This window comes from Callionymus lyra, chromosome 1 (assembly GCF_982586985.1).
Source record: "Callionymus lyra chromosome 1, fCalLyr1.hap1.1, whole genome shotgun sequence".
NCBI classification, from domain to species: Eukaryota; Metazoa; Chordata; class Actinopteri; order Syngnathiformes; family Callionymidae; genus Callionymus; species Callionymus lyra.
Genome location: NC_141818.1, coordinates 10,324,651 through 10,345,505, shown reverse-complemented (window position 1 = coordinate 10,345,505; position 20,855 = coordinate 10,324,651). Strand labels below are relative to the sequence as shown.

Genomic DNA, 20,855 nt, shown 5'->3' with positions numbered 1-20,855 from the left:
CCTGATATGTGTCGTTTTTAGCACCATAAGCAAACAATTCATTCATCATCACTAAAAACAAAGATTGCTTTGTGTTGCAGGAATAAGAAACATCTTAAGACTTTTATTTGTTCAGGCTATTCCTTGATTTTCTGGAACTCCTGTTGTGTTATCAGTTTTATCTTGACCTTTAAAGTATATACTTTATTGAATATTGTTTTGATTGTTTAAGCGCTTTGTGACCCTGGTCTGGAAAGGCGCTATACAAATAAAGATTACTTACTTATGTCTTTAAATAACCTTTATTTAGTGACTTACTTCACGTGACAAAAAAAGGCCTCCACGTGTGGGGAACCAAAGAGGAAGTTTATTATCGGCGGCCAGACATACAGGAAACTCCTTTCACCACATCTTCACATACATGAGAACAAGAACCACAACCTACTCGAGTATTTACCACACAACTGGACACAGGGGAAATCTTAGCATGAAAACTACAAGATATCATTTCGTCTTTAAAAGTCATGTTTATATTCCTTGCGTTCGTATTCAAGATTTGGATTTGACAACATTTTTACGACAAAATTCAGAAATACATTTTGGAAGAAGTATGTACAGCACTAATGATTCAAGGCCGGGGTGACAAACTCAATTTGTGGGCCAAACAAATGTAAAGAAAGTCTGATTTGGAAGTCGTCTTTTCATTCTTCACCAAACAAATTCATATCCGTCTCTCGTTTATCTTTAAACGATGGTATAATTATAGGTCACAATATCAACAATACTCTACTTGGATTTTGCCATGAGTTTGACAGAAGAAAATCAGTTTTTTTCAAAACTGACGCTTTATTTCCAATGATATTCAAGACTTGATAAATTATTTTAAATGTAATGCAATTTATCATCAGACTAATGTCGATTTTTTATAAACCATATCACATTAGTACAGAAGAGCAGGCTAATGAAGGCCATTTTCATCCATCAAGATATGACTAGAGATAGAAAAAAGGTGTTCACTTGTATTGATTACCCATCATCCTTCAATGTGAGGACGTGGTCCCAACAAATATTTTCACACAGATCCAATTTTGATAACCAATTTATAGACACATTCGAACAAGCATAGTGAACAAATAGTGTGAGAGACGGAGACTAAACTGCAGATAGATTTGATTTTCCATGAACTACAATAGTAAGAAGATAAATAATGTGAAGCAAAACGATGCATTTATTCAAACATTCATGGAAGAAACAGGCGTAAAGAAGAGGGGAAAAAAAAGCTTAAGTCACTTGGGTGAGGATGAGCCATTTGCCAGCATTTTCCCTCTTTGACTCTCTCTGTGGGTCTTGTACTCTTTCTCCAGTGACCGGGCTTCGTCGTGGCTGAAGGGATGGAAACAAACTTTAGAACATGAACCAAGAGATGAACCAACTCAGCCATACAAGGAATAACATCTTTCAGAAAAAGCGCTCCAGGGCGGATCAAAATGTGTTTTCAACAAACTGTCTGAGGCTCCATGAATGAATAGACAACATCACACTTCTGGTTACAATCCATCTTAAACATCAGTTTTACCATTATTGGAAGCTTAATTCAAAGCTAGTGTGTCGCAGGACACACAACCATTCCTCCCACAGTCCAAAAACATACCCAGAGTAAACCCACGCAAACTCCACAAAGAAAGGTCACAAGTTTTAACACATTTAACAAAAACTCTATTGAAACTATATTGGAATCATTTGGAGAATGATTTATTCTTAGAAGCATTTCCTCTGTTTTACTTGTATCTGACGTCATTATCAACAAATAACATCATATAAAGTTGAGGATTAGACATCTTATACAAGTTATTTACTTCTCCATGGAATTCCTGCTTTTTTAAAACCTCTTTGGGTCCAAGCACTTGACAACAGAGAACCCTGCAGTATAATAATACACAAGTATACTTGGAGCAAGACTTTACTTAAATATTTTCATCATATTTCACTTCCTCTGTATGTTAAAAAAGGATCTGGATCTGACATAATACCTGTGAAGAGGATCAGCTTGTTTTATTATATAATTGTATCAAGAAACAACCCAACAACTTACCAGTTGTGGTTGATGAGGCGGTCCACCAGGTCCTCGACCTGGTCGGGTTGGCCCCTGGACATCGTCAGCCTCTTCAGATGTTCAAAGTGTTTCGTCCGGAAAAGCTTCTGCTGCTGCCCACTAGTGCTGATGAAGGTCAACGTCGCGTCCCGGATCTGAAGTGCAGAATAACATGAGCTCGACTAGTTCATTATACACTGTGTGAAGGAAATAAATTAAAAATGAACCCAAGATAAAAAATACTTCAATATATAATGAATAAATTGATGACGTTATATTTTAATATCAAAGTTATTTTGTACGATTCCACACAGCTTTAATTCAAGGGACATTTATTTGTTATCGTTTGGCTCTTTAATTTTCTCATGGTCGACTTGTTGTTTGTGAAACTTCAATTTATCTCACAGAATGATCTGATATTAACATGCATCCTTCCGCAATTGACATTTAAAAAGCAGCGCTGTCACATCAAGAAAAGTCCCTATTCATTCGTTTTCTTACCAAATTTATCACAGACATCTCTATTTTAAAACAATGTACAATATATAAGTATTAACTATGCTTTCACACCCCAGAGACGTCTCACACATACAATCATCTTTCTTGTAACATTGACGTTCCTTTTAAATGATTTCATTTTTAATAAAGATCTTTGTAGTTTCCCTGGAAAGAAAAAAAACGTGCCCAAATAAGGGAAAAATAATAAAGCAAAACATATAGCCTTTTTCACACTTCATGTTGGATCTTTAAAACATTTTAATGTAAACCCTGAAATATTTGTTTTTATACTGTGAACATTTTAAAACAAAACCGTTTAAAATGATTAAAGAAAGTTATAGTTAATATATAGAATATTAGAAAAGGAAGTAGAAGAGTTTAGAAGAGATGAAATAAAATGAATTAAATCTCAAAGTCATGTTTTCTTTTAGTTATTTTAATTTTTACTCTTCCAAATCGTTATTTTCTGTATTATTCTTGCAAATAGGAAGTTAAGCAATTAATGTCACAAGTTTGGAATCAACATCAGCAGAATTATAATTTTCAGCCATCTCACTTCCTGTAAAACCATTTTAGACCGCTGGTTTGACCTACTTCAAATCTCTCACGAGAGATATTTTCCCACAATCAATGATACAACACGAGAACCGAACCTGGGAGGGAAGACCCGCCAGCTCTCCGGTGTTCATGTGCTCGTCCACCTGCTCCAAAACAGACACAGGGTTGCAGACGGACAACAGTCCCTGAAATGATGAAACAAAAACCACATTTTTAAGCTGATCAAACACTATGACTTCAACAATTTCCAACCTGAATCTGCTGAGTTTTCTTTTTCACACAAGGGATGAGGAGGAGAGTTCCTAGGGCGAAGGCCTGGAGATCAAACTGAGCGTATCCTTTCGCGACTCCGATCAGGTCCAGACTCAACAGGAATGGACATCTGAAATACACAGCAAGCATTTAGAAAGTGTCTGCAAAGCATTGACAGTAGGACATGCAGAACAAGTATCATTAAACCCTTATTAAAACACCTTTAAGATAAACTTCAAAGTGTGCAAGTGTTGTTTGAAAGATGTCATATTGCAACGTTATTAACAGAATAGTCTAAAAAGTCATCAAACAGACGCAATTAGATAAAAGACAGAGTCTTAACGCAATCAAATGGCTGCAAAGAGACTGTTTTGAGTCAGTTAATTTAGCTGCTCAAGTGAAGAAAATAAATAAAATCGAGCGTACTTGAGGAGAAGAACAAACGTCCGATAGAGTGTTGCTTGCTGAGCTCGGCTGAGGGGAAGAGATGCTGGAGGAGAGAAGCAGGAAAAACATGTTATTTTCAATTGTAACCATGCTACTGACATTAACTCACAAGGTATGACCAGACAGCTTGGACACGAAGAGGTTTTAAAAAGCAGGAATTATGTGGAGAAGTAAATAAGTTGATGCCCAATTCTTAACTTCATTTATATTTTTCGTTTTTTTTTTAATGCTGTCAAATATGCTTAACAGGGAAATAAGCGAAACTTTATTCTTTTCCTGCAAAAAATGTTGTAATTGTCATGTTATTTGGATTTATTAAAGACTTTCTTCTGAACTTTTCCTCCGTGGATATATTGACTCTTCCGCATCTGGGTCCCCTGCCCTGATCGGATCGTGACAGTAATTCTTCAAATATATCTGCTAATTATGTTTTTTTGTCTATTTCTTCTCTACATCTTATAGGTCAGTTAATCACTAAAATCATTCAGGAATAAAGATAACAAACCGCAAAGAGAGATCACAACAGAAAAGACTTAATTACCGGAGACAAAAGGTGCCAAGATCATGCTCTTCCAAGTCCTGGAGTAGCTCTGAATCTAACAGAAAAAAATTCAAATCATCCAAAGCTTTTACACACCATTTTCAAACAATAACAAGGAGTCTGTTCATGATCAAGATGAACAGCTTCCACTAGTACAGTACCTCCCACAGAGCCGGCACCGCCACAGCTGCCTCCAGCACTTTCTGGAGATCGCTGATCTGAGGACGGAATCACAATAATGGATTTTTAAAAAAGGAACATGTGCCAATGATACTTGTTTCGGACTCAAATACACACCAAGTTAAGGCTCAGAAGTTTTTGAAGGAGACCGTTCCAGAGCTGTGTGTCGTAGATTTGGTACTCCAAACACAAGTCCGCCACCAACCGTACCGCCTGAGGAGCAAAACTGAAGCTTTAGAGTCTTTCAAGACCACAGTCCTGTTATAAGAGATCGAGATGAAAGAGCAACGTTTCCAGTTACCTGCGGCTCGTGGCTGTGATTCTTCCACAACCCTTTGACCAGGCCTTCTTTCGGGCTGCTGAGGAAGGACTGTATCGTGTACGGCATGTTCAGGGCCTCCAGCTGAGACACAATGATGTAGCATTTAAGGTAATATCTGAAATGGGGAGAAAAAGAAAAGGTATCAAGTCAAAGTCATCGTGCCATATTTTGTGCCGAGTCTTTTACTGGATCTTGTTGTGAGGGATTTGAACATGAGTCTCCACTGTAGCTGCGTCGGTGAGATGGATGAGGCAGAGAAGGGCTCGGGTCCGATGGCAATAGGTGAGTCGTGGACCAGAAGGTCCAAGAGGCTGCATTAGGAAACAGAAATCCTTCAAACCCTGCAGATCCAGATGAAGATGTTTCGCATCACGAGAATCATACCCAGCTTTCAGCGGAGAGGAGTGGCACGAGAAGTCGGACGTTATCCTCGGTTGAGCTCGACTGCAGCATGTACACCACCCTGCGCACGAGTGACCACAACTTCTTTGATTGAAACAAACTTTGACCAAAAATTCTTCAGAAAAAACTGTTGCGAAACCATTGGCTCGATGATTTAGTCACTGAACCACGAGTCAAGATGTTCATAGACATGGAGGTGATACGTAAAAACATTTCTACCTTTTTCGGGTGTAATTCAGCGAGAATAAGTGTTGCCTTATTACCTCATTAAATCTGGATCCTCCTTGATGTTGCTGATGCAGTCCCTGTTGCTTGTGTCCTTCAAAACAATGCATCACAATAATCCTTAAAGATTCAAAGGTAGTTGCAGAAGACGATAAAACACAGAACCAGATACATTACGATCTAGTAAAAATACTGCTTGTGGCGGAGAAAATAGGCCAAAAAAGAAGATGGTGGAAGACGCCCCAAAAAAAATACTCTTTGACAAGTTATCAACCATAAGAAAATTGAGAAAAAGAAACGGTGAAAGCTAAAACAAAGACTTTTATTATTGCTCACTGAATAAATGGATAGCTTGCGATACCGTATAAGGCTAAGGGTGTTTTAGGCAAAAAAAAATCTGGCGAAACTACAACGATACATTATATAGGGATTGAAGTACTTGACTCTGGTGTTGCAGAATTAACAGACCATATGACTCTTGACAAAGTCGTAACTTCTTTCATTTGTTTTTACACCAAATATGTCCTAACATGGGCTTTACAAGCTGCTGGAGTCGAGTTTAACCTCTAGTCCTCAGTCATCACTGGGATCTAACAGGATTTCATTGTTCCTTGAGCTGCGGAGGACATTGCGACTGTTACTGCATTATAGTGGCAAGAAGTTTAATTGCAACATAAACAACATGAACAGACACTTTGAATATTTGAATGTTAATAGTAAATTTAAAAAAAACGATATACTGTATATATATATATATATATACAGTATATCGTTTTATATATATATATATATATATACACACACATATATGGATATCGATAAAATATTGTGAAAAAAAAAAAAATCGAAAAATATTTGCGATGTAAAAAGAATCATATTAAACTTTTGAAAAAGTTAACATTCTGCTGGAAACCTGCATTCTCTCAACTGTGTCACTTAAGTAAGTATATATTCTTTGTTATTTAGCTTTCCTTTTTATTGAGAAACTAAATTACATAGCATATGTAGAATAAAACGTATAGAAATACATACATACATAAATGCATTTAACTGAAAAAAATTAAAATAACATAAGATGGGGATGACTCTTTAAATAAAATTGATTTGAATAGATGAACCTACCTTGGCCATAGCTGGCCCACTTTTGCAGATCCACTTTTCCAACAGCATGTTACGAATTTTAAACAGGTCCACGTTATTGATGCTGGCAATTTCCTTTATAACTGCGTGTATGTCTGGAAAATAAGTTTGTTCTTATTCAATGCATTTAAAAAAACAAGATTATTTTTCCATTTTAGATGTGTATATTATTCTGTAAAATACATGTTATTTACCCGGATAAGTACGACCTCCAGACTCCCTGAATCTCTCCTCCACGCTGCTGTGCTCATACAAGGCCACGATCAGTCGCGGTGGAAGTCCAGTCAACTTAAGATACTCCGCGCTGTTCACTTTATTGCCGATCAAACTGTTTTCCGTGGCCGACCTCTGGAACTGCAGCTTTAATTTGGACAGGAAGGTGTCTCCTTTCGCTCGGGCGTCATCCTTTCAGAAAACAAGTAACATAAAACAAACAAATTAAATCTGAATAATACAAAAACTAAGAACTTCTTCAGAGGCACTTACATCAAGGTTGGGATTATTAAGCCAAGAATCTCCTAAAGCCAAACAAAACTTTAGGGACTGCGTCTTCTCGTAGCCTTGTTTGAAAAACAAAAAGAATAAGGTTTCAGAGCTACGCACAGGTCTAATTACTTTGTTAATTCTCCATTTTAACACTCATCGTAACAGACTATAATGTTATTTACATGACAAGGGAAAGTAAAATTTGCTTCATTCTCACCTGCCGGCAGCTCCTGGGTGATCTTGTGGGCCGTGGCAGCAGCCCACTCGGGGCTCTGGATGCACTGGATGTACTTCATCATGGTCTTGGCCACCCTAAAACACTCTTTATTAGGGCTGAGAGCACATTGCTCCTTTCTCCTCTGCTTCAGTAAAAGAGGTTTCAGCTTCCTCTCAAACACATGGTTTGCTGCTGCCATGTACAATTTATCCAGGCTCATCTGTAAACAAAGATCATGCATCAGAACATGTTTAGGTTAGGTAGAACTTCATTGAAGAACTGTGTCGATGTACTTCACCTTCATCAGCTTGCTGATCAGCAGGAGAGTCGGGAACGTCTCTTCGGTAAGCTCTGGAGCTGAATACAAAAATGTGTTTTTAGGATTTTTGAAAAATCGGCTCAAAAAGTAGTTAAAGTTGTTTAAGGGATCATTTTTTCTTAAATCGGAAAAATATTACAATGTATACATTTCACATACTTTTTAAAAGCATTCAGTAATGCATAAGTCTTGACTAGTCATGACTGAAGCCATTATTTTGCTGATGCGCTTCACTGTGTGACCTGCCCGAAGAGTCAGTGAAGTGTTTATATATGACTTACTTTCGGAAGTTACCAGAAGGATAAAATGAAAAACTGACACAACTAGAGCCTTTTGTTTTGTAAAAAAAAAAAAAGCACATGTAATAAATGGCAACGGCACAACTGAGGAGCTATGACAGCTAAACTGTTCTGACACTAGGGGGAGGCAGAAGCAATATTGCTCCTTTTAAAAAAGGAAAACAGAATAAAACTTACAGATAATTTTCCAGAAATGTTTTGTTTGCATGAGAAGGTGAAAGGGGAGTCTGGTGTCAGAAAGAGGGTTCGGCTGCAGGCAGTTCTCGAGGAGATAAGTGTTTTCTGTATCCGAGGGGGCAGACACTCGAGTGTAGGACTTCAGTTGCTGAAGGAGGCCCATTGCCTGTGGAGAAGTCGCAGCGGCCGTTAAATCACCTCTCAGTTCATTGAAAATATGCTTCGTTCATCTTGTCTTTCTTACCTGACTAAGCGAAAAGGTGGTCACACACTCATCGGCCACCTGGATGATCTTCAACACGACTTCAATCCGCTCGTAGTTGTAAGGACTCAGCTGTACATGATAAAACAGTTATACATGTTGAAATATTTCAACAAATTAAATCTTAAATCTATATTTTTAACAAAGTTGATGAACAATGTCTGTTTTGTGAATTTTAATCAAAACAACCACTTTATAATTACTTTATTGTTTTTAAATTCAAATAATTATCTAGACCAAGAGATCTGTTACATGCTTAATAACTGTGATAGTGCCTATGGAGTTGTGCAAAGACGAAAAAAAAAACACTTCTGGTTAAGGTTTTTCTATTTCTATCAATTGCCACTTCCTTTTTACATAAAGTTAGGACTGCATTTAAAGTAATAGACGAGACACAGTAGATTTAAAGCTGTTTACCAACCTTAAAAATGGCAGCCGTGAGACTGTTGGTGAGCTCGCTCATGCTGTGTAACATGGGGATGATCTGCAGGACACGCTCGAGGGCATCATCGTTGCATAGAGGCTCCTCGTCCTGACACAGAACCGAGTCACGTGGATCTCCTTCGTCCTCTTGGAGCAGCAGAAGGGTCGTGATGTACTGATTGATAACACTGTCACGATCGAGGTCAAATGTGCTGCAGGGACAAAAAATATATATTTTAAAAAATAAATCAGGAACAATGCATAATTACAATATTGATTTTCTAAGGAGCTGTTACATTGATGCAGAGTTAATTCCACTCACCTGCAGTACTCAAGAATAATGTCTGGCGTAATCCTCTTGTTCTTGACGAGCACAGGGACCAAACTGCTCTTAAGCTCAGGGTTCTGTCCAAAGACTGGTTGAATTGAAATCTGCAGTGAGAAAAATGAACATACAACAATATTAGTCAGCGACAACATGTTCCTTATTACATCACAGTCGACTGATTGTGTGTTTACCCCAAGTTTGACAAGTTTGATTCCCCATTCAGCGTCTATGACGATGGACCGAAACTTCTCATTTTCCTCCTCAAGGTTGTACAAGCAACATAGGTTGGCACCTACTTTGGCAATAGCCTGGGTGAGATAAATGTCGTCAGTTCTCCATCTACTAAACAAAAAAAGCGTATCCATTGTTTACCAGGATCTTGTCATAGTTCTCCCAGGTGTTGTTGATAACTTCCCACAGTATTTTCAAGGCTTGAGCTTTGGGTAGGAGAGTACAAAGACCAGTTGCCAGATCACAATCAACTATCCTCCAGTTGAAGACCTGCCATTGAAAGACAACCAACCGGACAGTTGAACAATAGTGTGTAGTTTGAACATCCAACTACCACTAACCTTGTTCAAGAGGGCCACAGAAACGGTGTTCAAAACCGATGTAGTTGACTTTCGAAGCTCGTTCAAGCATATCTTGTACTTGGAAAGCTCCTGAGGATCATATAACTGAAAAGGAAAACAACATTTAGGATTATAGACATTTAAGTCAAATTAAAGTCTGTTTTCTTAGCAAATGACTGAAAATACTTATAAGACAATTGGATAAGTAACATATTTTCCCCCAGAAATATACATTTCCCTGATTTTATATTAGCATGTGTACTTTTTTGGTGAAGAATGTACCTGTTGGGCTAAAAAGAAAAGTTAATTTTAATAAATGCATGTGTATATAAAGACATTTATGCATCTTATGTCAGTCAAACTCTTGAACGTCTTCTTTCACGATGAAATACTCTAAGGTGCACAGGTTTCATCAACCATTTGGTTAGAATGAAAAATACAACACAGGCTGTGATTGCATCCATTCCAGTACTGGATGTTTAGTGAAATCACGCAATCTTGTGTTGCCTTGTGTATATAACAGAAAACATTTTCTCTGATTTATAAATATAACAGACTTTTGCAAGATCTTGAAAACAGCTTTTCATTCTATTATTTTTAAGATATGGTGATAGTTAAACAATAAAGTTATTAATTATTATTTTTCTGATGAGTTAATTCTATCAATACCTGTACAACAGCTTTAGCGTTCATCATATTGGAGGTGACATGTTGCAGGCAGCTGCCGTAGCAGTTGACAATGACTCTCAGTGCCAACTCCAGCTGACTGCATTCCTGTAACATCTGCAGCATATTGGACATCGGTCCTAAAAGTGGCTTGATGTAATTCGAATCTGTGTCAGAGCAAAATGGCAGAAGATTTCAGGCATACAACACAAGAAAATAAAAATAATTACAGGAAAATTGAAGTCAAATACCGTCTTCAAATGAGCAGTGTGAGAGGCAGGAACAGTCCAGAGGGTACAGTTTAGTGTCTGTAACGTTTTAAACAAAATGAGTGATCTTCTAAAGATATATTTAATAAGATTTTCTTGTCACCAACCATGAGATTTAGGCAGCAGGCAGTTTGTGATCTCATACTGCACTGGCAGCACAGACACAAAATCCAGGACGATGCAATCCTCCTTAAAAACGTCTTGAAAGCTGCAGTGAGAGTACGGATCTTTCTCCGAACCAATTGTTGAATCCTGGAATTAGGAAACGTCACCGTTGTTTTCAGATGTTCTCTCTAAATAGCCTGAGAGTATACGGTCAAAAACACTGACCTTCGCTATGAATCCGTAATTGTCTGACAACTGACACTGATGATAGACATCCATTGCCATCCGTGTGCATTTAGAAAGTTCCAGACAATCTAAAAGCAAGTCTGGAATACAACAACGTAGCACAATGTATCAGGAAAACAACTGTTGTCTAGTTGAAGTAATATAGCACATCATCCATTTTATCAGCTATTTAAACTCGCACAGACACTTCTTGCCCCATGATATCAAACATCATCAATTAAAAGTGCGTCTCCATGACTACCTGAGTGGCACAAGGTGATCGCCTGACAGGCCAGATTGTGAATGACGGCGGGTAGATCGGCGTCCTCGGGCAGCACCATTGGCACGTCTTGCTCCAGCATGTGACACAATGTTTCGGCGGCTGTGAACAACACTTTTCCCGTGCTTGTGTTGTAATGGTGTTCATAAAGCTCTCTGGAGAAGAGAAACACATGATTTGCCTGGATGTTACATTTAGCTTTGATTAAAACATAACAATACATGCAGGGAAACATTGCTTTTCATTCTATTATTGGTGGTCTTTCGCTTACTTGCTTGTGTTCGTGTACCTTCCATTAGCACCTTTTTGAAATACAAATTGGAAAGAAATTGCTTCTTCGTTTTCAATTTGTAAAGCAGCAAAAAATAATCTTCTTTATTGTTAAAATTGGATTTCTGTCATTTTATTATTATGGATTTTTGTGGTCGCAGGAACAGTCATTTCTCTTAATTTTATTTACACATGACACGAGTGACAACATCGTCTTATACGGGTTTCAAACTACTGCAAAACCGGATCTGCTGCTGTTGATTTTGAATCATTTTAGATTCTTCAAGTTCTTCAAACATCCTCACAAAAATGTGTAGAAGGAAAAAATAGCAAAAAATCCAAAATGTCTGTACTTTAATGGCAAATTATATTTTATTTTTAAACCTGCTAAACAAATTTCAAAGAAGAAAAATGTTTTTTCCGATTAGCATTGATAGTACTTTACGTTGCCAGTATGTCTCAGATACATTTTTCAACTATTCTTCAATCAATATAAAAGACAAGAAACCTGGCATACCTTAGGATTTTAATAGCTGTGTCCACTTTCCCCACTCCAAGCGCTCGCAGGGCCAAATCGGACCAGAGCTCTTGTTCCGTGCGCTGCAACTGCCTCCCTAGACGCCGCAGACCTGCCTCTGTGGAAATGGTCTTTGTTTTGCCATCGGAATCGTTCGCCACGACTGGGGTCGCATCGGCCTGTGCCTTGTTGGAATGACGTCCGCGGGTGTTTTCGTATGCTGTGATGTGGTGCTCCTGGATCTGCTTTCGAATTTTCGGATCTTCATAATTGCTCGGAGTGAAGAAGACGTCAAAATCTTCCTGAATTTACGGAAATAGAAAAAATGCAAAAATATTATTATTTCCCATTGGATCCTATCCCACCTGCTTGAGATGAAGGCAGTGGAAACCCTTAACTGGTTTTCAGCCTGACACAGGAGGAACATCTCAAATAATATCTGAAGTAAAATTAAAAACATTTGAGCACTCGTCTTTTACGGTTGTGTTAACTTAAAAGTGTTATTCTCTAGGATAATGTATACATTGATTGTCTTGCTATGATATAGTTGCAATGAAGACTCATAGAAAAAGATGAAGCACCCACCAACAATAGTATAACAAACTTAAGCAAAAAGAAGCCAATAATGAAAAGACAACATCACAATCAGACCCATAATTCCTGTTGATAAATATATATTTTGTTCGCAGCAAAATAGCAAAAAATATTTTGGCCCCTTGAGTTTGACACTGTTGAACAAGACGCACAGACACAACGTTTTTTTTTGTTTTTTTATAAAGGTAAAAAGTAAATGCAACAAACCTGGAGATGTGCGATGGCCTTGAACATGATGAGATCATTTTCACACTCCAGACTTTTAAGAGCATCATCTGGCAAGAAAGTTAAGCATTAAGATTTTATTTCAGTTTAAAAAGAAAATTCTCAATTTATATATAAACCTTACGTTTTTGGATCGTACGCAGGTACTTCAGAGCCTCAACCATTACTTGAGCTATCACCATCTGCAGTTTCTTGTGCTATTAGGAGGGAAGATACATGATGAAGAAAGGCGCGAAATATTCCTCTTTAAGTGCACTAATTATGTTTGAAAATATTTTATTTTGTTTCTTTGAAATTATGCGATGGTTCCTCACTTCATCAGACATGTGACATTTGTCCTCAAGTTGGAGCAGAGCCCATGAAGTTAGGCGTTTCATCACACATTCTACTTCTGCAGACGCCAACTTCCTTAACACAGCCAGACATGCTTCCGACTGTAAGATACAAAGAACAGAAGTGAATGACAAGATCAGAAAAGTTCACACCTCCCCGATGACTCTGCAACTTACCTTGCCTTGTCCCATCAGCTGGGTGAGATACAAATAATTGACGTGGGAGGTTGGAAGTTTGTACGCTTCGGCCAAAGTGATGGCGTCTTCTAGGGACGTCGGGCAGTCTTGCCTCAGGATATATCTTATAAGCGTCTGTAAAAATCAAAACCCAAAGTTAGGAATTCAAAGACACGTTGTAAAAGAAGTGAACGATTGATCTCACCATGACTTCGTTGACGCTCGACACGTTGGAGCCTCTGATACCATAACCTCCGAGAAATTTTCTGATCTCCATTAAAGAGTAGCTCTCTTTTAAAAGTTCTTGCCTAAAAAAAAATACAATTATCATTAAAAATAAAGGGCATGCAACCCACCCCCCCCCCCCCCTTCTTCCTGCATTGTACATACTTAGGTCCTTCCATTTCAAGGTACTGTTGCACAAGTTTTTCTACAACATTACTCCATGGAACGACTGCTTTTTGCATGATCTCAAGAACGGCATCAACCATCAGCTGAAAAATATCGTATTGAGCTTCAATATTTAATGACATGAAAATAGTCATTATTCAACAAAACTAGATGAACGTAAACCTACATCGCTGTCCGTCATGCAGCCCAATACTGCGACTGCTTTAGCTTCCCACTCGGTGAAGAGAGTCGTCGTCTCGGAGCTGCAGCGTTCCAGGAGATCCTGTTGCAAAGTCATTTAAAACAAAAATTGAATAACCTATGTTGCACATTTAAAAACATTTCTGAATGTTATTGACTATTCTAACCTCGATGTACTGAAGCAGCAGCTCATCAAATGGGATGTCATGTTCTTCAGCGTATGGCATGATGCAGCGCTGCACTGTCGCCGCGATCAACTCTGGGGCAAGAACTTTGTCAAGCAAGAGGAACGCCACGCTGCGCACATTTGCCTTTTTTTAAACAAAAAAAAAATTGTTTATTAAGAAATACAAAAAGAGTGACAAATAATAATTTTTCAAATAGCACAAAAGCTTTAACAAATATTAGTGAATGATGTGAGGGTGAACTACTGACATCTACTGACACAAATAAGAAAAGCTGCCACTACTTCTTCAACTTGTTCTAACTTTACAAGTAACTTTATGATCACATCATAATAATCAATGTCATTAACGGAGTAGAAAAAGAGAAAAACAAACCTTCTCAAAGTTGGACAGGGAAAGCATACAGCTGTATTTATTGTGAAGATCCAACAGCTGACGGAGGTTGGAAACCAGCAACCTGAGGCTCTCAACTTCTTCTGAGCCGTAGTTTTCATCCTTTAAAACAGCCAGATTCAAATCATGCAACATTGAGAACCAACTAGATTAACACACTGGGAGCAAACAATCTGGGTCACTTACAGATTTCATCGACGTCCACAGGGTCGGCACTCCAAGAACAGCAAATTCCAAACCATTATTGGGCCAAGCTCCCTGAAATGTGGTTTTACTCGTTTAAAAATAGTGATTACCTTCGTATCGAAAAATTAACAGAAATTTGAAAACGGTTGGAAAGAAACTTTGATTAAAATAAAATCTGCGACTCGATAAGTGAGAGACAAATGTGTACGTTTACAAGTATATGAACGTTATTTTTTATTCTTGAATATACTTTTTAAGGGAGTGTGCTGTATTTTCTTATATTTTCTTTATACCTTCACTAATGTTTCTTTTGGTACCTCACATTATGATCATTACTGCTTTGGAACGCATTTTAATCACATAAAAGGAGATTGCGTCTTAAGGTAATTGCTTTCGTATATCACAAGGATTACACAATTATATGGTTACTATAAAGAAGGGGGACCACCCTATAACACTGTTGGTCTGTGGTCAGTTCTCAGCCTATCTGGGCACAACTGCCACAACCAATAAAAAGGGAGGTTGTAGACTTTACAAGTTAAGGAAGGGAACCTACATTTTCTTACGCCATACGTGTCAAACAAATGGCTTGGAGCAATATCCATTATTTGTTATTTGTTACATTTTCAACATTTAACTTTGTATTAACGCCAAAATGAGTCCAAACATCAGCTTTAAAAGCGGCTGGAGCCTCGTGTATCCTTTCCCCTTCACTCATTGCTGCCATTTTGCCCGTTTTGTTGTTCCTTTGGCACGGAGGAAATGACGAATGTTGCCATCTAGTGGCCAGAGGTTTAATTGTACCACACAAATGAATAAACGCTGTGAATATTTTAGTGTTAATTGTTAAATAAAACATCGAATGATTGTCTTTTACACACACACTACTAAAATTTAGGCAATAGAACTAATTTGAATTAAAATAAAATGTTCAAAGTTCAAAGGCTTTTTTTATATATCAATACAATGCAATTGAATATCGATACAGTATAGGGAAAAAAATATAGCTATAAATATTGTCATATAGATATAGAAATATCGTCATTACTTACACCCTTAATATATAAATACCAAGAATAGTCTTTTTTCAAAAAGATTAACATGTGCATATTTCACAACTATAAGTTCTTTACCTTCTCTGTGAGCTCCATGTTTCTTGCTCTGTGCTCAATCCACCTGGCCAGAATTCTCTGTAAAATAACATGTTTTTTCACTTAAAACACAAGATTACTTAATTAAGCCATGCGTGTGAAGCCTACCTGTCCTTCTGGTAGCACTTTCCTCACGAACGGAACAACAACAGTCCTGAACCAAGGACAGAGGTCTTTGGAGGAAATATCTTCTTGAATGGCGTCCAGAAACATCTCAAGTTTCTTGATATCAAACCCTGCACCGATCTGACCCTATCAAAAAAAAAACCACAAAATCAAATGTATATAATTTCTTAAGCGGTTCAGATTCTTTCCTGGTTTGTCGATACCTCGAATCTGAGCCAAAGCAATTGCGCTCCCATCAAGTCGCCCTCTCTAAGATGGGAAATAATGTCTCCTAAATCATCAGTGCCGGTAAGAAACTCTATCCAGGCAATTCCGCTGCGCAAGACAGGATAAGAATAGTACATTAAATTTACAGTTGATAAAGCACATAAAGACTTTACAATAAGACATGAATAATACTTGAAGTTGTGTGAGCCATGCAGACTGCAAAATGTTGCCAGTCTGTCTAAGGCTTCCTGGATCTGTGTTGATGAGTATCTCATGGCAACGTGGTTAAGCATCTTCTCTGCCGTCTCGAACGTTGGCCATGGAGCCTTCAGGCAATAGTCCACCACATACTGCTCATCCTGGAAAATACATGTGAACAGTTGTAATGAAGTTCAGTCAGGATTCCCTCAACCACATGTTTTGTTGTGAAGAGACTTAAAAAGAGAGACAAAATATACATTTTATAAAAATGACGACTTACCATGATCTTAATCAGGTTGACCTTGGCCTCCTCAACAAGTTCCGACCAAACATCTTGTCCACATCCGCCGGCGGATGCGGAGGCTAGTTGCTCAAGTGTAAAGTCCAGCTTCACTTTGTAGACGAGCTGAATAAAATTCACGTTTGTCAGTTTAAACCTTTATTTGAATTTAAATAAATATACATGTTATATACTAAAGGACAACATAAACAATGTCTGTAATTAAATATTTTCACAATGATATGAATATTTAAAAAAACAAAAAAACATTTTAAGAAGTGGGTCAAAGCTAAATCTTACCTCCAAGTCCAGCTCAAATGTGATGGCAAACTTTTCTGCTTCTTTGAACATGTGCTTCTGAAGGAGCCTGCTTAGCCTGGGTGAAGGGTATACATTAAATGGAGACGTCAGAAAGTCATTCAAACAATAGAAGGTTGATAATATAGATTAGCTACTTGTTCTCGGGCAAAGTCTCAGTGAGACATCTGATGACAACAGCAGACACTGGGTCCTTACGGCTGTGTGAAAAGTTGATATTGAGATTATTTTTTTTGCATCATTTAGAATATAAATAACACCAAGTCTCACCTTTCAGGGTTCCCACAAACTCCCTCCACTAAGTAGATGGTGTCCTGCCATGTGAATAGATGGAAAATATTTAAAATACTTGAAACAATAATTACAATAATGTTACAATATTTGTTTTTACCATGTTTGTTTTGGTATGGACCAGACAGGAAACAGAAGATAACTCCAGACAATAACCAACCGCCATGGAGGGCAGGGATCGTATTTGTAGGGACTTCATCTAAAATAAAGATATATTTGTGTAAGAGAAGTGAATTTTTTTTAAACTGTTATGCGTTCTTCACTTCTACTACCTGACTGTTGACTTGTTTTGTCAGCGTGATCATCTTTATAGTACCCTTTTCCTGGCTGTAACACACAGTTGCAATCATTACTTTTGTATGTGTGATAGAACTAAACCATCAAGGCAAGTACTGATACATACACGGAGGCGGAGCCACTGTCTGTGGTGAGTTCAATGTCATGGAATTCAAGGTTGGGCCAACAATGGATCATCACCAGGAAATGCAAATCCCAAAGACTCAGGACATCCTGGACAATAGAAAAAAAAAAGGTTTAATGGATCAGCAAGATATAAAAAATAGTAAAATCACACCAGAAGACTTGCCTCAGTGTCAATAATGTAAAGAAGGTTTTCCACCACCAACATCTTTCTTACACCTGAAAAAAGTTACTTTTGTTTTAGTTGATTATTATGTTCTGAATGTAGTGTAAACATATTTATTATTATGCAAGTTATTTTATTTGTTTTACCACAAGGGAATATTAATTTGTTAAAACTACAAACTGTATGTTTAAATCATAACTAAAATAAGCAAGCATGTGTCATGGCACTATTTATACAGTTTTAAAATGTAAGTTTGACCTTCAAATGAAATACTTACCGGGTATCAAACAAGTGTCCACAGAGTTGGTGATTCTCATTTTGGATTTTTCTGGGTCCCATACCCAATCAGAAAGAACATTTTCTTTATTTCCCTGCAATAATAATAATGATTATTATTAAAATACAAAGATTTTCTTTCCATTAAACATCATAAATATATATAATGAAATCATTAAAATGATGTTCCATATTTCATTACAAATGCCACTTTTCAACAGAGTGAAGGTCTAAGAAAAGACATTTAGTTTGTGTCTTTAATTTCAAATTCATTGTCTCCATATGCAAGTATTAAACAACCAATATGAACTTTACCCCTATTATCAGGTGGACTTCATTGCCCAGATTGAACATCACGGCAGTGCTGCATCCGTCATCATGGTAATCTTCGGTGCTGCAAAAGTCAATCTTCATGAGAGACTGGAGCTGGAAGAAGAGACATCCATTTAGTTTAGTGTTTTAAAAACGTTAACATTTGGAGAGTAATTGGGAAATAAAACCTACATTCCTTAAAGCCTCAATGTCCAGAATTGTAATTGCTGGAAAACAAAAAAAACAATATTTAATAGAAAGATTATTATTAAATGAACATTTTCCATCATATATCCACGTACATATAACACATCTTTACCCTAAATAATGTTTCATACCTTCTTCGATTTTTGCCAAGTCAAGATGTGCAATATGGAAAAAGCCGTCTTTAACAAGGAAAAAGACATGGAAGACTCCTGTATAAAAACAGAGAAGGATAGTTGTTTTAATTCTTTCCATCCATTTATCGTTTTCTTTAACCATAAAGACAGTTTACCAGGTGATGACTTGTCCTCTTCTATGGTAAGATAACGGAATGTTTTCTGCTTGCCACTGGATGGTATCTCCACCAAGGCCTGTAAATAAAAAAAGGAAATCCTAATCATTAAATCAATTGAATTAATGTTATGAATTGTATTTGTTTATTTTATGCATCGAAAAGGTTTTAAAATACAATATTTTATCATCCAGTGTTTATAATATCTAGGTTGGAAATGGCATCAGCAGTTGTTAAAATAAATAAAAATAAAGGGAACAAACTCCACTTATGAATTGTTGTGATTATAGTTAATTATTTGTATTGTTCAGTAGTAGATGTACAGTATCTTATAGACCATTTAATAAACATCCATAACATTTTTACAAACGGAGCAAATAATCCTGACTATATCATCAGAAAATGAAACTCTTACTCGTGTGAAAAGAGTCTTTTTCTGTGGGACATAAATCAAATGAATCTTTCCATTTCTTTCACAGACAATCAAAAACTGTCCTTCGAAGCAAACGTCGATGGCATCCACCGCTGTGTCTGAAAAAAAAAAAGAAAGGAGAAAAAGTATTTATTTATTGTTATTATATTAACAATGATGACATTATTATTTATAGTATTTATCGTCCAGTCATTACAATTACAAATGTTATAATGATCACCCTAATAAACATACCAAAGTGAAGGAGGAGCAGGATGGTCTGATAGGTCTGGTCAAACAAAATAACAGTTTTGTCAACAACAACATTGCTCCAGTTGGAGCCGCCGGTTGAGTAGAGATGTGGATCTGACAACACCTGTGTAATAACAATTACATTATTTTAAAAAAAGACATTACGAAGACAAACTTGAAGTAAACAGGGAACAAACTCAGCACCTGACTTGAAGCATTGATCTTTGCCAGTGTGTCGACCTGATACAACACACTCCCATCCTCCTTCGACACACCGTTGAGCCGAAATGCGTTCGTATCGTCATTTGACAAAAGCTCCACGTCTCCCCACATTTCTGAAACCAAAAACACATTGTTAACTAAATATATATTGGAATTGTGAACGTTTCTGCATCTTGTAATGTTTCGCAGTGGCCACAGCTTTACATAGAAACTTCCGTGTCAAGTTAAGACAAAGTACTTTCTATCTTTCAGTGGAGGGAAACAATTTGGTCCAAAAACAAAATTAAAAAAAGACGAATAACTTACCGAAAACTGATATTAACTCGCATAAACAACACGAAGTATCAACATGTCAAACTTGATAGCTTTAGCTTTAGAATTTGGCGGGTTGTTGCTCCTGTGCTGTCAGCCACCCAGTGTTTGTATCCCTAAATTTGGACTTACAGGTTCACATTTTTTTGTATTGTTTTTTTTTTTTTGCAGCGGGGATTGTTTCGATAAAACATTTGATGCATTCAGTCACATTCATCTAATGCATATATATCTTATTTTAAATCTAGTGATAAACCGTATGGTGCTAGGATCACTTGAACCTGCAAGGGGAAAATCTGGGTATATTAGCAGTTAAAAGGCGGAGCTTTGGCCGGGCATTCCATCTCAACACCGTGTGTTGCCAGATTTTTCCGAGTTGCGGGTTTTAATAACATTATTTATTACTGATTTCCCCCCCCCCAATATTTTAACACAGCATTTATAATAAACATTAAAAACTTTAGAGTAGTGGTTCATTTTAAGCTTTAATTGCTCATGTAATTTTATTTATTTTTTAAAGATCATATTTAAGATTGAGATTTTAAGATCAAAACAGTAATAATGAATTAAAACAATTGCAACGAGGCGAGGTTTGGATAATAATCCCAAAAATCGCCCTCTTTCAAATACTTTTTTTCCCCAAGACCTGGCAACCTCGAGTGACCCACACAACATCGGC

At 37.2% G+C, this 20,855-nt stretch overlaps 1 protein-coding gene across 1 annotated transcript; it reads right to left on the bottom strand.

The window, feature by feature from the left end:
• Positions 1-333: 333 nt before the first annotated feature.
• Positions 334-20,844, bottom strand: kntc1 (kinetochore associated 1). Its single transcript, XM_087792422.1, has 61 exons — positions 20,171-20,844; positions 19,847-19,977; positions 19,646-19,766; positions 19,394-19,509; positions 18,979-19,057; positions 18,821-18,898; positions 18,675-18,709; positions 18,486-18,596; positions 18,172-18,265; positions 17,895-17,947; positions 17,712-17,818; positions 17,581-17,635; positions 17,409-17,507; positions 17,288-17,331; positions 17,155-17,217; positions 17,000-17,075; positions 16,700-16,825; positions 16,411-16,577; positions 16,215-16,326; positions 15,994-16,137; positions 15,868-15,924; positions 14,735-14,806; positions 14,531-14,650; positions 14,138-14,281; positions 13,957-14,052; positions 13,770-13,873; positions 13,585-13,687; positions 13,380-13,514; positions 13,185-13,304; positions 12,995-13,067; positions 12,853-12,920; positions 12,052-12,353; positions 11,247-11,419; positions 10,985-11,085; positions 10,762-10,906; positions 10,637-10,693; positions 10,389-10,552; positions 9,720-9,824; positions 9,520-9,648; positions 9,339-9,455; positions 9,142-9,251; positions 8,818-9,031; positions 8,379-8,468; positions 8,135-8,300; positions 7,638-7,696; positions 7,340-7,559; positions 7,123-7,196; positions 6,831-7,041; positions 6,619-6,731; positions 5,535-5,590; positions 5,254-5,332; positions 5,056-5,180; positions 4,849-4,984; positions 4,665-4,760; positions 4,529-4,585; positions 4,368-4,422; positions 3,806-3,869; positions 3,380-3,509; positions 3,223-3,312; positions 2,072-2,226; positions 334-1,362 (listed from the first exon to the last, which is right to left on the bottom strand). The coding sequence occupies exons 2-61, from the start codon at positions 19,973-19,975 to the stop codon at positions 1,266-1,268; spliced, it is 6,591 nt and encodes a 2,196-aa protein (XP_087648548.1). The 5' UTR covers positions 19,976-19,977; positions 20,171-20,844; the 3' UTR covers positions 334-1,265.
• Positions 20,845-20,855: the final 11 nt, after the last annotated feature.

What these genes read in the sequence shown, in the direction of transcription:
- kntc1 (XM_087792422.1), bottom strand. Translation starts at nt 19,975, where the DNA reads ATGTGGGGAGACGTGGAGCTTTTGTCAAATGACGATACGAACGCATTT. An exon ending in GACAGTGGCTCCGCCTCCGT is followed by an intron (nt 17,636 to 17,711) that starts GTATGTATCAGT and finishes TGTGTGTTACAG; the next exon opens with CCAGGAAAAGGGTACTATAA. An exon ending in GTGGGCCAGCTATGGCCAAG is followed by an intron (nt 5,591 to 6,618) that starts GTAGGTTCATCT and finishes ATTGTTTTGAAG; the next exon opens with GACACAAGCAACAGGGACTG.